This window comes from Camellia sinensis, chromosome 3, assembly GCF_055761805.1.
Source record: "Camellia sinensis isolate YWXY chromosome 3, ASM5576180v1, whole genome shotgun sequence".
NCBI lineage: Eukaryota > Viridiplantae > Streptophyta > Magnoliopsida > Ericales > Theaceae > Camellia > Camellia sinensis.
This window is the reverse complement of record NC_138963.1, coordinates 196,983,632-197,002,376: the sequence shown is the minus strand read 5'-3', so window position 1 is coordinate 197,002,376 and position 18,745 is coordinate 196,983,632. Positions and strand designations below refer to the sequence as shown.

Sequence of the window (18,745 nt, the reverse complement as noted above, 5' to 3'; positions counted from 1 at the left end):
GTCATAGATGCTTTAAAGAAAGAATATTTTTTTTTTGATTTTTGTATATAAAAAAATTAGTGAAACATTTTTTTTTTTTTTGTCTCCTTTCCTTGTAGGGAAATTTTATAGGGAGAATTACAGTGAAAATAGGAAAAAAAAAATTACAAATGTGGAAAGTTGTGGGGGTGCAAGTGTGAGTTACATTCTTCCATATTTATGTTAAAAAATAAAATTATGTCCTACTAGAATGTAATTTCTCTAATTTTATATAATATATATATATATTTAAAAAAAGAAGAAGGAATTATAGGTCTCAATTACCATCTTGTGTGGTGTTTGGGTGTGGTCTATTGATGGTGTTATAACTAGATTATGACATTATAAGTAGTGTTTGTTATTTTGGTTTTGGATTAATTCCTTTTTTTTTTGGTTATTCTTTTTATCGTGATACAAAGTGATATAAATTGACAAAATGTTATAAGTTGTATGTATTATATTATATTTTTAATAGGTAATGTTAGGGATATCAAATTTTGTACCAAACAAATGACTAAATGTCTTACATGGGTGTGGAGCTTGCAATTTTATGGATTCCACATCATGTGAGACATTTGATCATTTGTTTAATAAAAAACTAGCCTATCACCCGTGCTATGCACGGGATAATTATTGATAGTTATATTTGTTTTAATATATAAATTATGTTTTTTAAAATTTTTTATAAAAATAATTTAAAATCTTATCACTAATCATAATGTATAAGAGAAGTTGAAAAGGGTACTGCAGTAATTATATACGGATTGTATCTATAATTATTTGTTTGAGGAGATTTTAAATACTGATCAGGAAATTTTGACTAAATCAATAAATGCAGGCATGTGGATTGAAAAAAGTTAATAAATGCTGATCAGGAAATTTTGATCAAATCAATAAATGCTGATTTTTTTAAAATAAAAAATTTAAAAAATTCAGATTGAAATATTGAAGCTCCCACAAGCCTTGGGGGTTAAAAATCCCCTTTTTAAATGTCTTTTTTTTTCTTTTTGTATTATATTAAAATTTAATATTTTGATAATAATCATATGTGTTGGACTCTTTAAGGAATTAAATGTCTTTTTTTTTATTGTATTATATTAAAGTTTAATATTTTGATAATAATTATATGTGTTGAATTTTTCAAGAAATTTTTTTTATACTTATTCTCAATACATTAAAGTATTATTATGAGGGATAATAATTATATGTGTTGGGACCTTTCAAGCAATTCATATGTGTTGGATTTCAAAGAATTTTTTTTTATGCTTGTTCTTAATGTATTAAAGTGTTATTATGATGGTAAGACTTGGGAGTTGGGAGAAGTTAATAAACGCTAAGATTTATTTATTTTTTAAATCAAAAAATTAAGAAATTTAGATTGAGAAATTGGAGCTCCCACAAGACTTGAGGTTAAAAACCCTCTTTTACTTAATATATTTAATAAAAAATTTGAGATTTATAACAATTTGACTTTTAAAATTAATGTACTAATTAGTGACACCGGTAGCGGTGTTAATATGGGTGGAGTATAGATTGATTGATAAAAGTTGATACTCAAAACATTTTTTACTTTTGAAAAAATAAATTAATTTGGTAATTATAATCATATAATTTTGTTATATTTACCTTATAAAAAAAATTGTTATATTTACCTTATAAAAAGAATACAATTTTTGTTTAAATTTTTACAAAAACATATAAAAAAAATAAAAAAGTGATATGTATTTATTTTGACCATCTCCAAACTATTCCTAAATAATAATAATTTATATAAAAAAAACCTACAAAATAGTAATAAAAAAAAAACCACCTTAAGGGATCAGCGACAGTGGGATTAAAACCGTTGGATAGCGGCCGACTCGAGGCGCCAGTTAAAGTAGTCGAGTCGAGTGCGCTCGAAGCTCCAAAAACCTGCGTCGTTTACCCAACCCAATCCCTACTCTTTCGTTCCAAATCCAACACTCAGATTCAACAATGTTTGTACATATATTTATGCTGTATCTTTGTAATCTATAGTTTGCCGATCATCGATCAGTTTCAAGATACGGATCTATAGATTCGGCCTCAAATTCCAGGTTTCAAGTAATTCTCAAGAACTCATCTCTTTTTTACTTCAGAACAGTTCTCGATAAATCTCAAGAACAATAATTGATTCAACTCCCAAAAAAATTTAAGATCTACGGATCTGAGTGAAGAAGCTCTGCAATTATGCTAATTTTATGCAGCTTATTGAAATCATAGCTAGTTTTATGCAATTTTACTTGTTTAATAGCTGATTTTTTTTTATTTTTTTTTACCTACCCTTTCTTTCTATTTAGTATTGATGTGGATGTGGATATGGATACATAACATGTAAGGACACATCACTACTACTTTAATCTCACTAATTTTCTTCTTTCTTAAGATTATTGAAAAATATTTATTGTATTTATCCTAAAAATGCAAGAATTATCTTAAAAAACAATTGTTACAGTTAATTATATGTAGTTCAGTTACTTGACCTAGAGTATTCAATATTCTCAAAATTAAATAAAATTAATTTCAAATTATGAATGAGTTTAGGAAGACTTGGGTCGTAGATACAATGAGTGTCAGTATTTGATACAGATACGATTTCCTTTTAGAAGTATCTGTGCTTAGTAGTTAGTTTTTCATTAATACAAGAATATCACAAATGTTGAGAGCTTAGTTCACATTGTTGTACTCTCTTTGGTAGCAAAAGTTATTTCCTCCTTTCCCCCCCCCCCCCCCCCCCTCCCTCAATTGTGTTACTATCCATTGATCGCATAATGATGTTTCTTTCATATTATATATATATATAAAGAACAAAGAAAATTTAAATATCGCTTCTTTGTCCTTTTTTCTTTTTTTTTTTTCCCTCCATTAATTTGGAAAAATGTGCTGCCTTTTATGTTGATTTATTCTTTGTGCACTGTGATATGTTATCTAATGGTGATTTGTTCTTTGTGCGCTATGATACCTTATGTTTACTTTGATCAGTATAGTAACTTGAAGCCTTATCATCAATCAAATCTGAAGCCATGTCAAGGAGGCAACTTAACCCATCTCGACACATTGGGGACGGTGGCGCTGTTCCATTTGCAACTGCATTGCAATCAAAATCACGGTCATCACCTGTTTTATCAATAGCACTTATAATCACGGTACTCTTTTCTTTTCTTTCCTTTTCTTTTTACTTTTTTTTTTTTTTTTTTTTAAATAGGTTAGCATTATGGAAATTATTGTCAGAATGTCCCTAGCTTTGTCATTATTTTTCTGTTATTTCCTTTTGATGAACAATAATAATTCCCTTTTTCATGAGTTTTCAATAAATTTGGTTGAATCTTACATTATTTCTACTGTTTACATTTATTAGGAATCCTTGCACCCAAAAAGAATTAGTTCATGTTGCTCATGCTTGACCTGTCAAATTCTAATTACTCTTTTTTTAATTTTGTTTTTTTTACCCTCCCTTGAGGGGGATCTTTTCAGGGAGCACTGCTTATTATATGCTATGTAAACAGTGGCTCAGGTTTGTATTTACTTTAACAACTTACATATTGGTTTAGATATTGCAATATACAATTTTTAGTGGTTAAGTTATTACTCTATTTCTCAACTATGAAATCACCTTTAAGTGAATGTTTTAGTTTCAACATGACTTTTACTTCTGGGTGGCCGTTTTTAACTGATTAGTGAAAATTGATGAGATAATTGGCCAGTTTTTGGCTGTGTTTGGTTGTGTTCTCAAATCATGATTCTGCACCTTGATTCAAGTATGGTGTTTGGTAGGAGTTTTGGAATCACGTTGCAGAGAGCTCTGTCTCAGCCGCGTTTTTCAAATTTTTTTTTTTAAAAAATTTTGCCTGACCAATCTTCCGGCCGGTTGACCGGAATAGTAATTTTTTTTTTTTTTTGCAATTTATATGTTAATTTTTATATAATCGAAAAAAATATTTTCTGAAATTTTTAAAATTTTTTATGTGCTTTAAAATAATTTTGAGTTGTATGCTTAGTTATGAATCGTAAATTTTTGTATCAAATATCAAATGTCACATCAACAATTCCCAACTCAAATCAAAACTCTTTTCAAAACTATTTCAAAACTCTTTACCAAACAAATTTTTTACAGTCAAATCATAATTCCAAACCCCACAAACTCAAAATACAACTCATATTCTCAAATCATAATTACAAAACTCTACCAAACGCAACCTTTGTTTTTGTTTTTTGTTTTTTGTCTTTTGTTTTTTGTTTTTTGTGTTTTGTTTTGTTTTTTTGTACAAGAGGTGACAGATCAAATTCATTGGAAGACGAACTTAGTTTTTTATTATTTCAACCATTGAGCACCTCTTATTATGGCAATAACCTATTGAAGTCAATTAATTACCACCATTGAATTTGGTCTTTGGAAAATCTCATTAAGACAAAAAAAAAATAGTGTTGGAAGCAAACAAAGGATGGCCTAGACAAAAAATGGTAATGGAGAACAAAAAAATAAAATAATGAAGATATAGTGATATTAATTCAGCCAAAGCCTTTGAAAGGGAGTATTATTGGCAAGCTATCCATTGAAATCAAGAATTTAATTGTTATATATTATTGTTCTGATTTTTTTTTTCTTTTTAATTTTCCTTATGGTTGATGAGAATCTTGATCTTGGAGTTACTTGGCAATAAATCTTAATTTTCTACATAGATGGCATTGTGTTGGTGCATCATTATGTGAACAAAAACAAGTAAAGCATAAAAGATAGCATGAGTTGTAGTAGCCTTGTTCAAATTTCTGAATCTTGATATGGAAAGAAAGCAAACAAGGGCAGAATATGAATAGGACTCAAAGGGATAAATCCTATATTCTATGTCCATATTTTTGGATTTTTATCTATATTCTATATAATAGTTAATAACTAACATTTTCTTATGATACTCGCTGGTTTCCAACAACTCTGTCATTATGCCACGACACACATAGAAGCCAGATCTTACACAGGCTATTTTATGTCATACATATTGATGCATGATATCAGTTATTGTTAGATGTTTGTTCTTCTCGACAGACTTGATACTTGTTCCATGGACTGACCAATGAGTTTTTTTTTGGGGGGGTTATGATAGGTGGATTTGGCAGTAGTAAAGCTGTGGTTAGCAGGGTTGAAGGTAAATTGTGCTTGATTTCTTGCCATTTTTTCGAATGTTCGCTTTCTGATTCTATGACCAATTAAGAAATTAAGGCTAAGATCTATCAAAATAAATAAATAAATAAAAGGGTCTACAGATTGTTGTTTTTTGATAACTTTATTTGCCTCCTCTTTTTCGCTCTTTAGTAAATTATTTCTTATTAAAAACGGTTTTGTTTATATATTCTTAACCGCACATTCTACCAGTCAGGGGCCATTGCTTGGTGTTATGGTAAAATGCTCTGCCTACTGAGCTTCAGGATGTGACATCGACTTTGAAAGCAGCCACTTAGCTCATATTATGCCGAAAGTTATGCAATTGATCCCTCCCAGCATCCTTTGACTATTGGGGATCAACATTAGGGCGTCGCATGTTCTGCTAATCTTTTGTTTTAAATGAACACATGACGTTTAGGCTTCCATGAACTTAAAACCTACGTGTTAGCCTTGTAAAGTGACATATGAACCAATCATTCTTTTTTTGGTAAGTTAATTTCATTGCCCAAAACAGAAACATACAATCTTTACTGGGGCATCCCCTTCCTGTCCCATTATTTTCTCTCTAGCATGTGACATTGTGCACTAGGGTGAGCTGGCCTCCAAGGATCGACCCTCCAATGAATAGGTCACCAACTCCATGCATGCATGCATGCACACTGGCTTGTCTCCTCTGGAAATTCTAGAGGCTCTAGTTCTTCACTGCCACTCTCTCTCTCTCTCACCCCTTCCACCTTCAATAGTCTTTTGCCATCTCAGTAACTTCCCAGACGGGTCCACAACCAGTCTACTTACTATCATCCTTTCAAACTTGTTTATATTTAATACTCTAAATTACCTAAGTTATTATATGGTGTTGTCTTTAGCTTACCATCTAAATGTAAGTCGTCATTATTTCTTTTATAGCAAGGCTAAATGTTGGGTTCTGATCCAAAACTAATACATCTTAGTAGCTAAATATTTTTTGCTCTTTTGTTGTTGTTTGTTTTTTTAAAAAATATATATATATTATAAGTTACTCTGATGTATCTTGTCAGATAAATTGGTTGATGAATATGCCATTGTGGAGCAGTTTACCATATTTTAAGGTCTTATCTTTCTTTTCATATTTAGGTGACTTTTCATGCACAACAGAGGTTCAGCGGGCAATTCCAATTTTGAAGAAAGCATATGGCGACAACATGCATAAGGTTTTGCATATTGGCCCCGAAACTTGTTCAGTGGTTTCTATGCTGTTGAAAGAGGAGGACACTGAGGCCTGGGGAGTGGAACCCTATGATATCGAGGATGCTGATGCTAACTGCAAGAGTCTTGTGCGCAAGGGCATTGTTCGTGTGGCTGACATCAAGTTTTCTCTTCCATACAGGGCAAAATCATTTTCTCTTGTGATAATTTCAGATGCTTTGGATTACGTGTCTCCAAAATATCTCAACAAGACCCTTCCTGAGTTGGCAAGGGTATCAGCTGATGGTATTGTTATTTTTACAGGTAAAATTATTAAGCTATATCTTGGGCTAAAAAGTTGTGCAAGTATGCATTTTGGTTCCATTTTACACAACCTTTTGTTTATTGAGTTGTGCCCACTTTTCCTTTTCATATGTTTGCACTTTTGCTACTCTGTAGAACTCTTGTTATCTGTGGACTTTTTCGTGAGATCAACTGCAACTCTTGTTATCTCTTGTTTGCTATGGGATATCGATTTCCTAACACATATAACTTCTGTTTTTAAATTTTTGTTTCCCTATCCTGCTTTTCACAATATGGCACAAGGTTTTTCATAGTTATATATATATGCACTATTTTGATGTCTGTTAATGTGGCATAAAATAAGTTCATATAGATCCTGTGATTTGTCATTATATTTTGACAAGATTTTAGTCAATACTCTTTATCAGGGATGCAAGCTTCTATTTTCAGATGCTTAGGCATTTTATTATTAAACTTACTTTGTTGATTTTAATGACGCTTACTGCTTTGTTTCATAATTTTTGGCTACCCAGGTCAGCAGAGAGCTAAAGTTGCAGACAAATCCAAATTTGGTCGGCCGGTAAGTAGCTGTTTCTTGTAGGATATTGTCATTACTCTGGTTTTTCTTGGGTTAGTTTACTTATTTAATTTTGATTTTAGATGTTAAAGACGACGATCAATCAATTGCAATGCAAATTTAAGCGTATGTCCTCCATATCTTTGTTCATTCGGCATACTAATAGTGTTAAGCTATGTGACATGGACTTGAGTACGAATATCGGTGTGTGTCCAACTGTCAAATCTCCCTAAACTTTAATCTTAGGATATTGGGAATATGCATCCAAAAGTTGGATATAAGTATCGGGACACGTTTTAAACACATATATTGCATAATGTTCTTAGATAATATGTAAATTATTTAGAATTGTATAATTAAATGAAAGTTGGGGAAAATATGAATATATATCTTTCATTCGTGTGAGAAGGTAGAAATGTTTCTTTACTAGTAAGTGGAGCATCTTCTTCTTCAAACATCATATAAAGTTAGAGGGTTCAAGTGTCTAAATTGGGTACATGTGTCAGACATATAGCCCACGTCCTTACCATTGTCATATTCGGTGGACACAGGTGCATTGGAAGAAGTAGAAGAAGTCCATTTAACACCGATGTTAAGAACTAGGTTCTAATACCCTCTCATTGGCATTGATCAATTTAATTGCAATTCAACAGCCTATGAATTGTATTTTTTTATATTGATGATGGTAATGCTAGAAGCTGAATTGCTCCAAGCCTATTCTGAAGACCTTGTTTTAAATTTGCTTATGTTATTTTTTGTAAGTTTGGTGGATTTCATTGCAAAATCTGATGAAACAGTGAAGAGTTGTCTTGTAAGTGGAAAGTAGCCCTAGAAATACCTAGTTGAGTTAAACTGCCATAATCAAATTTCTTCAAATTGAAATTTATGATTGAGACATACTTATATATTAAAAACAACGCCTAAATAGTGCACATTAATATGTGTTTGGGAGGGAAAAGATTGGGTGTACACCTAACCTTTGGCATAGTACACAAAGTGATTATCCCGATATTTGAACCCATAATCTCAAGGTTATTAGGCCCTATGTTACCTGGAACGTGGATTGTTTCGGTACGGGGAACGGGAACGGAAACGTGAATGTGAACGTGATACGCCACATGCTTTAAAATGCGGTACGATAGGGGTTATATATTACACTTAAGAATTTAAGGTATTTCTAGAATAATTTTCTTTTAACTATTGGGCATGCAATAATATACGTATATATTTTTCATTTTAAAGTTTATGTCTTGTCAAAACTTAAGTCATGTTTAGATTTTAATTCATTATATTTGATATTTTTCCTCCTAAGGTAACATTGAAGAAAATATATTAGAAAAAAATTTGAGGATTGCTTCGGATCACTAAATTTACTGTTTGGAACCAAAGTGTGCCATGTTTCAAAACGGACGTACCAATACATAATTCGCTAGGGTATTAGCATTTTCTGGTAACATAGATTAGGCCAATGTTTTATTATTGAACCAATGGTCACCCTTATATTAAAAAGAAAAAATTTGTTGGGCAGGTAATGTCAGTCAGCTTATTGTATTAAACAATTCTAATTTATACAAGCCTTTACTCCCCATCAACTTTTATTTCATTTATTTGCTGGCTGTCTATTTTCAGCTCTTATATTAATGCGCTTCTTCATGTTAAAAATGATTTTTATTTTTTATTTTTTGAAGGCAAAAATGAGGAGCTTGTCTTGGTGGATTCGATTTTTTGTTCAGACCAGCTTAGAAGAGAATGAAGTTTTTATCAAGAAGTTTGAACAGGCTGCTGAGAAGGGGTCATACAAACCAATGTGCCAAATTTTTCACCTGAAGTCGTACCATTGATGTCGCAGTAAAAATTTTCCGGCTAAGTTGGAACATCTTAACTGTCATCTAAGATCTGCAGGGAAATCTGAAAAATGTATCAACATTGATCATGACTAGGTCTCCTCATTTTCTGTCCAATTGTAATGTGTTTGATATTCTTTTATTCAAATTTTATGGGTAAGTAAAGCATGATAGTCTTCTGATTGAATGTATCAACTAGAGTAGGTTTTGGCAGTTCATTGATTGTTGTAATTGGAAATATTACTTTTAAATTGTTGATATCCACTTTTAGTTTGTTATGACATGATTCAAACATGTTTACATTTTTTATGAGATGGGTAGTAAGAGAGATGCCTACCTCTGCATGATTAGTTGGGAGAAAAAATGAGAACCCTGGTAGTAACCATCAATGAATACGAAGTGATTTGAGTCTTTTTTTTTTTTTAAGTATATTTTGAAGAATTTTAGATATGTGCTCTAAATTCTGGTAAGTTCCTAAATTTCCTAGAAGCTGATTTATAGGCAGTCTAATATAATGCATAGTTGTCAATCCCATACCGAACTGTCTGGTACGTATCATACCAGAGAGAAAACGGAATCCAAATAGGCCAATATTGTGTCCGTTAACTTCTTGGTGGAATACAAATAGGCCAATATTATTTCGGTCAACTTCTTGGTTAGTTCTGGCCGATTCTGTAAATATTAGACAATATTGGCCCAAAAATGTAATTTTGGCGAAATTGAACGGGATACCCAAGCAAAAGTAAATTTATGAATTTTTTATTTTATTATGCATATATTTTATATCAAAAATATTATATGATATACATTGTTGTCTTAAGAAACTAAAAGGATAAATTATACTTACATTCCCTGTGATTTTTGACAAATATAGAGATTTTTCTTGTAATTTTAATAATTACATAAACCTTCTATACTTTTGCTAATAATATTAAGATGCTCTCAATCCATTAATTTAGCACAAACGCCGTTACTTGGCTATTCAAAATGACAATATTGTCCTTTTACTAAATCAATCAATAAACTATTTAAATGAAAATTTTCACTCACCTACCTTCGCTGAGAGGTTTTGCATATATATTATTAAAGATTCATACATATTTGAACTTAACACCCTAATAGTTTAATATAAGACCCTAATAATTAATCAATACTTATAAGACTTATTTCACACTAGAAAATTGTTAGGGACCCCAAAAATTGTACTAAATTTTCTATGTGAGACATTTAGTAAAAAGTTTGATAAAATTTTTGGGGTTTCTAACATTATTCTTCACACTATATAAACAACAAAAAATTTGTCAATTTTAATTAATGCATTTGTTGTTTAAATTTTTTTTCTTTTCTGGTATTTTTTTTTTTTAATGTTGAAACAAATGGATTAATTTTTTTTTCCCAACAATTTGTCCTATTTTTTTATTCATATATAAGAAAATTATTTATCCCTAAATTGTTAAGATATTATTAACAAATTTTTATTTTTATTTTTTTGAGTCATTAAATTTCTACTCAATGCATATTTTTAAAAAAATGCAAATTATTCTTACATGATTAAAAAATATATAAAAATAAATATAAAATATATATATATATATATATATATATAATCGTTTGACAATAAATTAAAATTAGTTAATAGGGAATGAAAAATCAAGAAATTATTTGAGAATAATAAACAATTTAAATAATTTCTCATTTCTTACATTTAAAATTAAAATTAACATTTACTTGAATGGAGAAATTATTTGAGAGTACTAAAATACTTAATTAATCTGTCGTATGATACTTAAAATATATTTCTCTATTTTTATTTTTCTCATTTACACTATTTTTATTAAATTAAAGGAAAATTTATCCATATATCCCATATGAGGGAATATGGATCTATTTAGTCCTAAGAGTTTTTTTTATAAACAATTTAGTCATTTTTGTTTTGGAAATTTGTAATTATTTGATTTGGAGTCATTTGAGTTTAAATGAATGGCCCGTTTATGATTATTTTTTTAATTTTCTGATTTGTTTTTGGGATGCGAATAGAAAGGTGAGGTTGTGGAAGATTCTTTTTAAGCATAGAAACCTACATTTCCGTTAGTGCGATTTTCTGGTGTTACATTAGAGTGTTACGTTTAGAAAAAAGAACATTAAGGAGATTTTGGGTGTTATATTGATTAGAGTGTTATGTTTGGAAAAAATATATTAAGGAATTTTTTTGGAATGTTATGTTGTTACATTTTGAAAAAGTGTACTAAGGAGTTTTTTGTATTACATTGATTAGAGTGTTACGTTTGGGAAAAGTGTACTAAGGAGTTTTTTGTGTGTTACATTGATTGGAGTGTTACGTTTGGGAAAAGTGCATTAAGAAGTTTTTTAGAATATTATTATACCAATTTTGGTTTAGATCCGACCCATTTGATGTTCTGTGTAACACCCGTCTTTTACATAGCCATTAATTTTATGATTAATCTGAATTATGCATCTATCTGTGACTTGTATGCTTATTTATGTGCATTATGTTTGTTAACAGATATGTTCACTTATGAAAAGACTTGTCTAATTCGTTAAATCGTAGGGTTATAAGTTAATTACTGGACGAAGTGGTTAGAGTTGATTCACCTTAATTAGATGGAGTCGTCCTTTAATAAATTAACTAAATAAGTTAATTTATGAGGCTCTAAGTTACTTACTCTAAGATAGATAAGTTAGATAGGCAAATTAAATATCTAGATATATGTATATGTGGCTCTAATTAGAAGGAAAATAGAGAGATATAATCTGGGAGAGAGAGAGAGAGAGAGAGAGAGAGAGAGTATGTGTGTGTGTGTGTGTGTGTGTGTGTGTGTGTGTGTGTGTGTGTTCTAGAGTTGAGCTTGGGTGAGTGATCAAGAAGAAGAATGAGAGAAATTGAGACAACTTCATCAATTAACACATTAAGGTAAAATTTCCTCTTAATTTCTTGCATGAGATTAATTTTCATCTTGAATTCATGGAATTTGAGGAGTGAGGGAAAGATTGGGTGGTGTAAGTTGAGCTAGAAACCCTAATGAGGGGGATTTTCCCATAACCTTGCAGGTATTCCATAACCTTGCTCATTCCTATGGTTTTATATGAATTTAAGTCATATTTCTATAATTTTGTTAAGACATAGAATTACCATGTGCATTCCCTCTCTAATCTTTAAGTGTTTATGAGATTAAGGGATTTGATGTATGAATTTTAAGCCCTATTCTAGGTAATTGTTTTTATACCATGTTCCTTAATTTTTGGTCCTTGATTTGAGTGAATTTGGGTTTGATTTTTGGTGTGTTGAAGTTCCAAAAACAAGGCAAAAACTTGGTTCTAGAACACCCAGAACCGCACGTGTGGCAAGGGAGCCCCGTACGCGCGGGAGTGCATTGGAGCACGTGCGGCGGGTAGGCCCGCACGTGCGGAGAACAGGGGAATGTTGGGGAGCATTCTGCTTAAAAAACACCTAATGACGCATGTGCGGAGAGGGTTCTACACGTGTGGCCAAGGACCTCCACACGTGCGGCTATTTGATGGCCTTAGTTCCACTTTTCTGTGATATTTACCCCACTTCTGGACCTCCATTAGCGTGTTTCACACCCATAATTGATGTCCATTTGCATTGTATGAGCATTTAACAAGAATAAACTACATTTTAAGTGAACAACGCTTATATCTGTTTGTGTAGGTCAAACGTCTTGTTCCAGTCATCTGCAACACAGAACTGATTGTGAGTAACATTGTTATACAAATATGTTTAATTTCAATTACCTTTCTTTACTACGAATTTACGCATTACTCCGAAAGTTTCCTGTGTTAACGAATGATAATCTTATCACTGTTTTCTTTGTTTACTATGGCAACCCTGGCACCATTTGAATGATTACAGATCTGTCAGTTCCACTTCATGGAACTTCTGTTTAATATGGTATTTGTCACGACCCAAACCCGCCCCTATGGGTTTAGCACCGTAACCGGCCAGTAATCCGTGATTACCGAAGGCTTGCTTAACGGTCAAACAACAATACATAGTACAGGGGCATGGCGGAAGCCAAAACAGTAAATGAACAATGTCCGATGAGCTGTGACAGTTTGTATGCAAAAAGACTTTTCATACACATATACCATCGGTGCAAAACAGTATGTACAACATTTACAATCGTTCAGGACAGGGACTTAATCCCTATTGAAACAGTACAGTACAGTGCTATCAGTCTATGCAACATTACAAAACAGATACAGAGACAGACGGGGGAAATTAAAACACCCCTGAGCCATAGCTTGGCAGGCTCGGAACCTCGCAGTGAGGCACAATGGTTGGCTTGACAAAAAGAGGAGTCTAACCCACACTCCTAGCCTCGGTCTGGTGCCTAAACACCTACATATATATATATAGAAACAGTGAGCTAAAGCCCAGTGAATAACATAATGCATAAAGAGGTTAAGAATGAATGTCCTTACAGTATTGAAAATAATCATTTCAATCAGCATATCAGTTATTCAGTCATTACAATCATATGTAGTACATCCAGTAGCAAAACAGTACAGTAGGTCTTATCAGATCGAACAGTTAGTTAATGGCCATCATATCAGTAAACAGTAGTGGTTCCAACATGGGAACCGACAGAGATCTCTGTGATAGTAGCAGTACAACAAAGTAACAGTAGGTTGCTAAGGATACCACAATACAGTTCACAATTAGGACATCATTCATTCAGTAACAATATCATTTCAGAAAACAGTACAGTTCAATTGTTTAGAAGATAGTCATATTTGAACATATCTTTACACAGTTGTTACTCACAGAGTTCTGGGCTACAGATAAGCTAGAGCGCGTCTCCGGATGCCAACCCTACACAGTTACAGAGTGAACACACACTAAGCTATACAGTTGGGAAAATATAACTTAATCCCTATCTTGACTCTGTGTGGTTCTACATCAATATCCTCATTAAGATGCCTTAAACTAGGCCTAAGAATGCCTAGGATGGGATGAGGATGCAAAGATGCACTTTAAAAGCATTTTTAGGATTTTCAGAAAGCAGGGGTCCCGCTCGAGCGTCGATCACTCTGCTCGAGCGGACATGTAGACAAAGGTTTCCGCTCGAGCGCAGACTTATCCGCTCGAGCGTACTGCAAAATAGTCAAAAGTGCTAGATAGGTGAAATTCATGCTCGATTGGGCGCTCGACACCCGCTCGAGCGTAAGACACAAGGTCCCGCTCGAGCGTAAATTACTCCGCTCGAGCGGACCTCAAAACAGTGCAAAGCACTGGGAGCACGAATTTCACGCTCGAGCGTGAGTTCAAAATCTGGAATTCCCAGATTTGAACCTCAAGCTCAAAATCAAGTTTTAAAACATGAATTTTGATCCTCTTAGGCTAAGTTGCTGGAAAACATTTGTAAACTCATAGAACAACATGTTTCAAAGGTCAATTGTAAAACCAAAGCCCCAAAGGAAGATCAATTCAACTCAATTTCAAACCAAATTTCAAGAACATAACTTCAATTGAACATGCAAGACTTTAAACAACTTTCAAGCTTCAAATAATTGCTCTAATGAGCCAATTGTTCCAAAAACAAGATGAATTCATGAACCTTAGCTAGAACTTGGACATGCAAGTAACAATTTTCCATGAAATCGACTCAAATTTCGACAATGAAAGCATGCATGCATGATCTATGCTACAATTCAACACATTAAGCCAATTCTAAACTCAATCCCCTAATTTTGACATGAATCATGCAAGAACAAGCTCAATTCATAAACAAGAGGGTGATTGTACTACCTTAGGTCTCCAATGCAAGATAAGAGAGCTCAATTTGCAATCTATACTTCAATTCTTCAAGTTCTCTAGCCAATTCTCCAAGTTCAACTCAATTTCTCTCACTCCCTCACTCTAGTCGGCTAGAACAAGGAAATGGATGAAGAAAATGTTTTGGTCAAGTGTGTATGAGGCTCAAAGTGTTTAGTTAGTGGGTCACTAGGCATGGCAAAGTTGTGATTAAGTCCAAGTTTGCAATTTATCAATAATTAATCTAATTTAAACATACCAAATCACATTTTAATTAAATATGCCATAAAATCACATAAATTCTAATGATCATAAATCATCAATCAATTTCAGATTCGGCTGCCGATAAGGCCTTCAATTTGCAGTTTAAATCATAAAACATAAACAGATAATTTAACAATCAACAGATAGATATGTATTTAAACTAGCACATTCAATCGATCAGTTCAGTATTTCAGTCGATTCAATTACTTATCATAATCAGTCTCAGTTTAGCAGTAATCAGTAGTTAATCGGTAAACAGTGGTGAGGGTTGTTACAGTCTCCCCTTCTTATAAAGAGTTTAGTTCTCTAAACTCGAGTTACCTTCATTCTGGAAGAAAACAGGATTCAGAGGGAACAGTTCAGGATATCTCTTGGCCATGTCATCTTCCCTTTCCCAAGTGGCATACATGCCACCATGGTTTTGCCAGTCCACTTTCACTAACGGAATCTCTTTGTTTCTCAACTTTTTAATCCGTCTGTTTATAATCTGAACAGGCCGTTCCTCATAAGTGTAGTCATCACTCAGCACTACACGAGTAGGCTCTATCACATGGAAAGGATCCCGGAGGTAGTCCCTCAACATAGAAATGTGGAACACGTTATGCATATGCTCCATTTCAGGAGGAAGCGCTACTTGATACGCTACCGGATTGATTTTCTCGATAATTTCATATGGTCTGACATATTTCGGTGCTAACTTGCCTTTGACTCCAAAACGAGTCTGGCCTTTCATCAGTGTCACTTTCACAAAAACGTGATCACCTACTTCATACTCTCTGTCTCGTCTTTTGACATCCGCATAACTTTTCTGTCGGCTCTGTGCGGTTTTCAGTCTCTGTTGGATCAGTTTTACTTTTTCTGTAGTTTCATACACAATCTCGGGCCCAATTAATGGCCTATCTCCAACTTCTGCCCAGCAAATCGGAGATCGACATTTTCTGCCATACAATGCCTCGAAAGGCGCCATACCAATACTTGAATGGAAGTTGTTGTAGGCAAATTCAGCTAACGGTAGATGACTTTCCCAATTTCCCTGGAAATCAAGAACACACATCCGCAGTAAATCCTCTAGAGTCTGGATGGTCCTTTCTGATTGACCATCTGTCTGAGGATGGTATGCACTACTCAGTCTCAGTTCAGTACCCAATGCAGTCTGTAGGCTTTGCCAGAATCTCGATGTAAATTTCGAGTCCCTATCAGAAACAATGGACACAGGCACTCCATGCAGTCTAACAATCTCATCAATATAGAGTATAGCCAATTTGTCCACATTATAAATTATTTTGACAGGTAAGAAGTGAGCAGATTTAGTCAGTCTATCAATAATAACCCAAATTGAGTCCATACCTTTACTGGAGCGAGGTAAACCAACGATGAAATCCATGGTAATATGTTCTTATTTCCACTCTGGTATCGGTAAAGGTTGCAGTAAGCCTGCGGGTCATTGATGTTCAGCTTTAACTTGTTGGCAATGAAGACATTTTGATACAAAATCAGCAATTTCTTTCTTCATTCCTGGCCACAAAAAATTTAGTTTCAAATCTTGGTACATTTTTGTATTCCCTGGATGGATAGATAGTTTTGAATTGTGGCCCTCTTGCAGAATTCTTCTTTTCAGTTCAGAGTCATTCGGTACACACAATCTTCCATGAAATTTCAGTACATTATTCTCAAATTTGAAATCCGGTCTCGGTTTAGATTCTCATTCATCGATGATCTTCTTCAAGAAGTCATCCTGTTGCTGCCTCTCTTTAATCTCTTTAATCAGTGCCAGTTGAGCAGAAATAGCAGCTATTGTTCCACCTTGTTCTCGCAAAACAATCTCAATTTCAGATTTCTCAAGGTCACAAAGCAACTTTTTCTGTCCAGCGAGTAAACAGGCTAAGTTCCCAATCAATTTCCGACTCAATGCATCGGCAGCGGTGTTGGCTTTCCTCAGATGGTACAAAATCTGTAGGTTATAATCTTTAATCAATTCTAGCCATCTCCGCTGTCTCATGTTCAGTTCTTTCTGTGTGAAGAAATATTTCAGACTCTTGTGGTCAGTATATACTTCACATGTTGCCCCATAAAGGTAGTGACGCCAGATTTTCAATGCAAATACTACTGCAGCAAGTTCCAAGTCATGGGTCGGGTAGTTCTTTTCATGCGGTCTCAGTTGTCGGGAAGCATAGGCAATAACTCTCCCATTCTGCATTAAAACACATCCCAAACCCTTATGAGAAGCATCACTAAAAATGGTAAAACCATCCGTACCTGAAGGTTGGGTAAGAACCGGTGCAGTCACAAGTCGAGTTTTTAACTCTTGGAATGCTGATTCCCTTCGGTCAGTCTAGTCAAATGATATCCCTTTCTGAGTCAACTGCGTCAGTGGTAGGGCAATTTTGGAGAAATCTTTGACAAATCTTCTGTAATATCCAGCTAATCCCAAAAAGTTTTGGATTTCTGTAACATTTGTTGGTCTAGGCCAATTTACCACTGTTTCAACTTTCTGTGGATCAACTGAAATTCGATCCCTACTAATAACATGTCCCCAAAACATAACATGATCAAGCCAAAATTCACATTTAGACAATTTAGCAAAAAGTTTCTGTTCTCTTAGGGTTTGTAAGGCAAGTCTCAGATGATGTTCATGTTCTTCTCTACTCTTGGAATAAATCAGAATGTCATCTATGAATACAACAATAAAGTCATCGAGGAATGGTTTAAAGATTCTGTTCATAAGGTCTATAAATGCAGCAGGTGCATTGGTAACTCCGAAAGGCATAATTAGGAATTCGTAATGTCCATACCTCGTTCGAAAAACAGTTTTATCAATGTCTTCTGGTTTAACTTTCGGCTGATGATATCCGGATCTAAGATCAATCTTAGAGAAAACTTGAGCACCCTGTAACTGATCAAATAAGTCATCAATACGCGGCAATGGATATTTATTTTTCACAGTTACCTTGTTCAATTCACGGTAGTCGATACAGAGTCTCAGTGAGCCGTCTTTCTTTTTCACAAATAAGACAGGTGCCCTACGGTGAAGTATTAGGCCTGATGAACTTTTTGCAGCTGAACTTTCAGTTTTTTCAATTCGGTAGGTGCCATTCTGTATGGAGCTTTAGATACTGGCTGTATACCCGGAATTACATCAACAATGAACTCAATCTCCCTATCAATCAAATCCCTTGGTAGACTATCTGGGAAACATCTGGAAATTCTCTAACTATAGGAATACTGTTCACATTAGCATTATCATCAGTAGGTACAGTTAATACATAACACAGATACCCTTTATACCCCTTCTTAATCAATTTACAGGCTTTTATGGATGAAATCAGATACGGGGGAGGTACTACTCCGACTCCGTTAAACACAAATTCAGGCAAACCAGGTGGACGGAAAACTACTTGTTTCGTTACACAGTCTATGGTGGCATGATACTTCGTTAACCAGCCCATCCCCAATATTACATCAAAATGGTCAATGTTCAATGGCAGTAAATCAATATACAGATCCATATCCCCAATAATAATTTCACATGCAGGGTACATATAAGCACAAGTCATAGATCCCCCAACAGGTGAAGATACAGCTAACAGATAATTCATGGGTTC

The 18,745-nt window shown here is 33.7% G+C and overlaps 1 protein-coding gene across 13 annotated transcripts; it reads left to right on the top strand.

The window, feature by feature from the left end:
- The first annotated feature begins 1,831 nt into the window (after positions 1-1,831).
- On the top strand, positions 1,832-9,360 carry LOC114298880 (putative pectin methylesterase CGR2). Of its 13 annotated transcripts, none has more exons than XM_028243530.2 (8): positions 1,832-2,100; positions 3,019-3,182; positions 3,511-3,550; positions 5,136-5,177; positions 6,308-6,682; positions 7,195-7,241; positions 7,322-7,364; positions 8,927-9,360. In XM_028243530.2, exons 2-8 carry the CDS (start codon positions 3,060-3,062, stop codon positions 8,989-8,991), a joined length of 735 nt encoding a protein of 244 aa, XP_028099331.1. In that variant the 5' UTR covers positions 1,832-2,100; positions 3,019-3,059; the 3' UTR covers positions 8,992-9,360. The 13 variants fall into 13 exon arrangements, with proteins under 13 accessions (XP_028099331.1, XP_082777971.1, XP_028099329.1 ...); XM_082921845.1 differs by having other exon boundaries at positions 6,308-6,683; positions 7,187-7,241; XM_082921848.1 differs by having other exon boundaries at positions 1,839-2,100; positions 3,024-3,182.
- Positions 9,361-18,745: the final 9,385 nt, after the last annotated feature.

Coding starts and splice junctions, on each gene's coding strand:
- LOC114298880 (XM_082921838.1), top strand. CDS start 3,060: ATGTCAAGGAGGCAACTTAACCCATCTCGACACATTGGGGACGGTGGC. Junction 3,183..3,510: donor CAATAGCACTTATAATCACG/GTACTCTTTTCT, acceptor GGATCTTTTCAG/GGAGCACTGCTTATTATATG. Junction 7,242..8,926: donor AATCCAAATTTGGTCGGCCG/GTAAGTAGCTGT, acceptor TATTTTTTGAAG/GCAAAAATGAGGAGCTTGTC.